Below are 6,219 nucleotides of genomic sequence, written 5' to 3'. Positions count from 1 at the left end.
CGCCCCCTCAGGGCCAGATGCTGGCCGGCCTCCTGCGCTGGCCTCAGGCCACCTTTGCTTCCCGGCTCGCCCTCGACCCCGCCGCCGCGCGCGCGACCGTGACGCGCGAGGTGGACGGCGGGCTAGAGACGCTGGCGTGCGCGCTGCCCGCCGTCGTCACGACCGACCTACGCCTCAACACGCCGAGGTGGGTGGGGGTCTTCCGCGTCTCAGTCAGACGCGGCCTGGGCGGGGTGGGGTGGGGCGGCAAACAGGAATGCCTGTTTGTGCGCCTGTGGTGGCCGTGCAGGGGCCGACCCCGCGGGCACGGGACCAGGGACGCGCCGCATGGCGACGGCCGTTGGGGCCGGGCGGGGGCCCGCCCCGGGCCCGCCAAGGGCGGCGAGGCGCCCTGCAGCAGCGGTCAATCGGGAGGATGCAACGCGGGTGACGACAGCTGCCCGCCCTGCTTCTCATGTCTCATACACCTCCAACTGTTTTGGGACAACCTGATTCTCATTGCCCAATTCCCACACCCCTTGCCCCAGGTATGCCACCCTGCCAAACATTATGAAGTCCAAGAAGAAGCCGATAGAGGCCCTCAGTGCGGAGCAGTTGGGGGTGGACACTGCGCCTGCTTACGAGACGCTTGAGGTGGGGGCGGATGGGCATGCCTCTGAGGCTGCTTGCATGTGTGTGTGTGTGTGTGTGTGTGTGTGTGTGTGTGTGTGTGTGTGGGCGTGTGTGTGCGTGCGCGTGCGTGCGTGCGTGTGTATGCGCGTGTGTGCACGTGTGTGACCATGTGTGAGTGAGTGTGTGTGTGTGTGTGTGTGTGTGTGTATGTGTGTATGTGTGCATGCGTGCGTGTGTGTTTGTGATCATGTGTGAGTGTCTATGTGTGTCACCAGGGGGTGAGGGTCATGCTTGTTGAAGGATGCACTTGGGTGCTTTCTTCCGAGTGCTACTCTCGGGCTCAAGCTGCGACCTAGATGCAACCGACCCGAAGCGCCCCCCGGCCAGCCGCCCGCGCCTTTGACGACATCGAAAGCGCGCGACGCGACGCGACCCCTCGCGGCCCGCCCCTCAGGTGGTGGAGCCGTCCAAGCGCAAGGGGGGCGTCATGGTAGGCAGCGTGAGGGAGCTGGTTGAGCGCCTGCACAACGAGGCGGGCGTGATGTAGGTGATCTAGCAGATCTGGGAGTGATCTGGGCGTCCCTGATTTTTGGTGTCCATCACGAGCTTGTGGTGTGGGCTGTATTTTTTGTCCTGGCCTGCATTGGATTGAAGGGCAGGCGTAGAGCTCAAATGTTACAAGTGATGACAGCAGTTTCAGCTTGCGGCGCAGAAATGCGCCGGCGGTGGGTCGGTCCCGTGCTGCTGCGCGCGTCGCTCTCGAGTGTGTCGGCCGTCGGTGGCTGGCCTGTGCATGTGTGTGTGTTTCACTCTTGTCGTTTTCAGTGCTGCAGTGTCCCACGTTTTTTGAGCATCCCAACTGAACCGCACATGCGTGGCTTGCGATATCTCAGCGTCAGCGGTCAGAAGCATGTATGTTACTAATTTGTATGTGCTATGAATGCGCCGATTGCGGCGTGCGCGCTGCTTGGCTGCGCAGGACCACAACACTGGGCATTGAAAGTTGCGGGGGGTAGGGTAAGGCGTGTCGCGACCAGCTTTGGTCGGAATCAACAGCCCCGTTTGCAGCGGTTGCTGCGTCAGGCGCGCCCCGGTGGGCGGCCCGGCCGGTCGTAAATGCAGACAGGGGCTGCGGCGGCTCTCGAATTCAGGCGTCCCTCAAAAGACCCACACTGCTGACTGGCTGGGGCGGGCGCGGACGGCGCGGCGGCGCGCAAGCCCAGACTGACACTGAGGCGGGATCAAGGGGGCGTGGCGCACAAAGGCCGCCGCGGGCTGGCCACAGGGGAGGGATAACGTGCGATCGGCCGGGACGCTCGAGTTGCTGAAACCTGCTGAGAAGCCAATGAGTGCGTAAAACGACATCCCCAGGGGCCTGATCTGGTTTGAGGAATCCGTGTGCAGTATGCAAGTGGCAGTGCTGCAGTGATGCGGGGCGTGGGTGCGGGGGCGCCTGTTTCAAAGGCGGGCCGCCGGCGCGATGGGGGCCGGAGCACACGCCCGCTGGACCGATATGTAGGGTATGCCCAAGCTGGAGGCTGCGAGCTCGCGCCATCCGGGCGGACAGTCAAAATCAAAAAAGCAGCCACGGTGAAGAACCCGTCGCTGGCTCATAATCAGCGGCAATGACGCGGCAGGTGGCGGAAGCGGCCGGCCCGCCGCGTTCGCGTGCCGTAGCACGACACCTCTTGACAGCTGGGTGGCAAGGCCGCTGGGGCTAAGGCAGCTGTCGAGACAGGAGGCAGCACTCGCAGGCAGCAGCGCGCGCCGCGCTCAGCCGCGCCTGGCCGCGCGCAGCTTGGCGGCAAACCAGCCGCCCTTTTTCGCCTCCTGGTCACCCGTCACCGCGTCACCGGCCGGGGTGACCTCCGCGTCCTTCACACCCGCCATCTCAACGTCCTTGCCACCGGCCACAGCAACCGCCGCGTCGTCACCGCTGCCCTCACTCGTGCTCTCCCCCGCCATCAGCGCCGCGTCCTCCGCATTGAGCCGCGCGACCTCTTCGGCATGCGCCGCGCGCGCCGCGTCCGCCTCAGCCCGCGCGGCCTCGAGCGCGCCGCGCGCGGCCGCGGCGGCGTCGGCCTTCGTCGCCGCGTCCGGCGCGCCGGCGGCGCGCGCCTTCTCCGCGGCGGCCTCGGTACGCGCGAGCTTGCGTTCGGCGGCCTTGGCGCGGCGCGCGGCGGCGGCGGCGGCGCGGTCGAGGTTGAGGGCGGTGCGCTTGCGCTTGGCCTCAGCGTTGGAGTAGAAGAGGCTGCCGTTGCGCCACTTGTAGAACGCGACGGCGGTGACGACTGCCCAGTAGGTGCAGTAGAGGATCAGGATGATGGGCGTCGGCTTGGCTTGGTAGCTGCGGGGAAGCCGGGGCGGTTGTGGGTGTGGGGTTAAGTGATGGTTGCCGCGAAGGACCGGTCGGGGTTGGGGGTGTGGGGTGCGGTGTGGCTGTCGGACAGGAAGGGCTGGCGTGAGATGGATGTTGGGCCGGTGCAAGCAGGTCACGTGCACGCAGGCTCGCGCTCCAGCGGACACAGCGTAAGCAGCAACGCGGCGGACGCGGGCCCGCCGCGCCGCTTGGCGCTAAGGCACGCAAAGGCGCGCGAGCCACAGCCGCGCATGCGCACCCGACGACGGCGTGCGCGAGGGGGAAGAACTTGTTGGGGGCGGTCAGCTCGTCGCCGCAGCAGTGAGTAAGGTCGGCCACGGGGTAGTACTGCCAGGTCAGCTGGTCCTGCCAGATGGCGTAGGGGCCAAATGCACCCGCCAGCGACAGCATCTGCGTGCCCAGCGACACCTGTGGAGTCGAGCAGCGGCGGCGGCAGGGTGGCCAGGAGGTCAAGAGCCGGTCAGGCAAACCAGCGGCTAGTGGGGTGCTGCGGGCGTCTCAAGGCGTGCAGCGCAGCCCTGAAAAGCTTGACTTGCAGCAAGGCAACCGAGGGGAGGACCGCAGCTCGTGATGCCCCCACCTGTCCGGCCGCGATGAAGAACAGGATGATTGTCGAGATCACGAAGAAGATCTTCAGATCCTTGATCGCGCGGCCCGAGTAGTAGATCGCCAGCCCCACTGCCAGCCCGACGACGAGGCCCGCGAGGGCCGCCAGGGGGATGGAGGCGATGCCTGTCTGGCTTCCGACGCCGGCCAGGAAGATAACCGCCTCGATGCCCTCGCGGAGGACGGCGGTGAAGGCGAGGACGAATGCGGAGTAGCCCTTGGAGCGGGCGCCGTCGGGGTTGGTCGAGTTGGCGGCGGCCTGCGCGGCGGGAGGGCGCGCGGGCAGTCCAGGGGGTGGGCATGGTGTCGCTTGCACCGCAGGAATCGCGGGCAACCGAGGGGGTCCCCCGGTGAGCCCCGGCCGGCGGGCCCCCTTGCCGGCGGCCAATCAGCCTACTCAAAGGCAGCCGCCCGGGCTCGCTCGGCGAGGTGCAATCCCCGAAGCGCTCCGCCGCGCCGCCGGGTGCCCGGCGGGGGTGTGCTGACACTGTCACCCAGCCCTGCTGTTGCTGTCGGCTCACGTTCTTGGCGGCGACGCTGAGCTTCTTCGCGTACTTCTCCTCGACATTGGCAAACCGCAGCATGGCAAAGGCCAGGTAGCTAATCAGGATGACGGCCACGTAGGAGATGACGCCCTGGGGTGTGCGCGTGGGCGGGCGCGGGTGACACATGAGCGGGGTGGGTGTGCTGTGATGGCGGGCGGAGCGCAGGGAGGGAGCTGGCGGAGAGCCGTTTGTTTTTATGACGGTGCAGGAAGCTATAGGGGCCCCTCACGCACGCTTGTACAGCAGCTGCCGCTGCGCCGTTCGGAGCCTGCCAGCTCGGCAGTGGGCGTGCGGCGCCCGGCTGCCGCGTGCAGTGCGCGCAGAGCCCAGTGCTGCAGGCCGCACCTGGAAGATGGCCTTGGCTGTGCCCTGGAACAGCAGCGTCTTTGCCGCGTAGAAGATGCCCGCAAAGATGGCACCGAAAATGATGCTGACACCAATGCCGGCGGCCGCGCCAAACCACACTGCGGGTGCGGGAGCCCCAGGGAAGGGAGCCCGACAGCTTCAGTTTCCTTTCAAACGCAAGCGGCGACCCGCAGCTCCGCCGCAGCCCAAAGCGTGCGCGCAGCGTGGCTGCGCCTGCGTCTGCGCGGGCGCCGCCCGCCCGCACGCACGGTGCGCTGCAGAGCGGCCGTGGCGGGCCGTGGCGCGCAGACCTTCCTCCACTGGGCCCATTTGGGCACAAAGAGCGCGCATATGTGTGCGCACCTTGGCGCTTGAGGCGCGGCATGGTGCGGTTCATAACCTGAAGCAGCACTGCAATGATCACAGCCGCCTCCAGCGTCTCTCTCAGGAAAATGAAGAACGCCACGATCGAGAAGTAGTCCTGCAGGGGCCGGGCGATGACAGAAACAGAGGGTCGCGGGCGGCCGGGGTGCACGCCGGTCGGGGAGGGGAGGGGGGCTGTGCTGTCCACGCGCACCTCTGAGCGGTCAGCGGCAATGCGTGATGGGCTTTGACCGCCGGGCGATGGCGTGGGGCCCGGCTGAAACGAGCAGTACGCTCTGCATTTGCGACGACGTGCATTTGCCGGGCGTGGCGTGCACGATCCGGGATGGCCCTTGTGATGGGTTACCATACAGTGAGAGCCCGCGACGGCTGCCCCGTGGAAGCGGCCGCAGCGACAGAGTGCCGTCACCCTGACCGGCTACAAACGCAGCTGAAGACGTACCTGAAACGCCATGGCTGCTGCTGCTCGGCCCGCGGGCTGGAAAAGCCTGTGGCTGTGCGGGCGGTTCTTGGTTGAGGCTGCGCCGCACGCTAAGCCAGAAATTCCTTGCTAAATTGTAACCTGCGACAAGGCGAGGTCTGTCCTGTTCCACACGGGTCCTTGCAGTCGTGACTGCAGATGAGGCTGGTGGAGGTCAGTTCCCGGTTCGCGACGCCAATGTCGCGGTAACAATAGTAACATGCAAGGCCAGGGTAGGCGGCTGCAATGACATGGGTAGACTCGGCACGGTTGCCTTCCACACGCCCGCGATGTGCGCGCGCGCCGGGCGTGCGCCGCTAGTTGGGCGGCGCGCCCAAGGCCCGTGCACCCTGCGAAAGTCCGGGCGGGACGCTTGCCATTCGTCTGGGGTTGCCTGCAGGTTCCATGATGCAGCGTTGCAGCGAGTCAACTTTTGGGCCTGAAACCCCTTGACTGCCTCCTGACGGCTCCCCACAGAGGTGGCTGCACGGTGTGCACCCTGCCCAGTGTTGGACAATACGCAGCTTCTTCCATTTTGGTGGCACAAGTGATACACCTGATGTAGGGCGTCACATCCAGTACTAATTTATGCCGGAAGGTACCCTGACCAACTCAAAGGCAAGTAATCCCAATACAAACTTGAGACAGCTCAGCGGCCCACAACTGCTGCAGATGGACCCGCGTAAGATGGACGGCATGGCAGCGCGACTCCTTCTGCGAGGTCAGCTGACCGCACCCACTCGATCTGCACAAGTGCTGGCAAAACTGCAGTGGGGGCGCATGTGGTAACAACCGCCACATTCTGTGATGCTGGCCGCCACAGTGGCGAGGCTCGCCGCGCAATGCCGACCATCTGGAGGCCAGCAGCTCATTGCAGCATGCATTGA

The 6,219-nt window shown here is 66.0% G+C and overlaps 2 protein-coding genes across 2 annotated transcripts; one reads left to right on the top strand and one right to left on the bottom strand.

Annotated features, from left to right (window-relative positions):
- Positions 1 to 549: 549 nt before the first annotated feature.
- On the top strand, positions 550 to 1,159 carry MNEG_11752 (electron transfer flavoprotein betasubunit; the record flags this gene model as incomplete). The annotated part of the gene is made up of 2 exons (XM_014039778.1): positions 550 to 633; positions 1,067 to 1,159. 2 exons carry the CDS (start codon positions 550 to 552, stop codon positions 1,157 to 1,159), a joined length of 177 nt encoding a protein of 58 aa, XP_013895232.1.
- A 1,226-nt stretch (positions 1,160 to 2,385) lies between these two features.
- On the bottom strand, positions 2,386 to 5,326 carry MNEG_11751 (Plasma membrane iron permease; the record flags this gene model as incomplete). Its single annotated transcript, XM_014039777.1, has 7 exons — positions 2,386 to 2,959; positions 3,231 to 3,400; positions 3,573 to 3,857; positions 4,120 to 4,233; positions 4,489 to 4,607; positions 4,852 to 4,969; positions 5,315 to 5,326. 7 exons carry the CDS (start codon positions 5,324 to 5,326, stop codon positions 2,386 to 2,388), a joined length of 1,392 nt encoding a protein of 463 aa, XP_013895231.1.
- Positions 5,327 to 6,219: the final 893 nt, after the last annotated feature.

Source organism: Monoraphidium neglectum (genome assembly GCF_000611645.1).
Source record: "Monoraphidium neglectum strain SAG 48.87 unplaced genomic scaffold scaffold02889, whole genome shotgun sequence".
NCBI classification, from domain to species: domain Eukaryota; kingdom Viridiplantae; phylum Chlorophyta; class Chlorophyceae; order Sphaeropleales; family Selenastraceae; genus Monoraphidium; species Monoraphidium neglectum.
The sequence above is the reverse complement of the archived record's forward strand: the minus strand, read 5'-3'. Positions and strand labels throughout refer to the sequence as shown.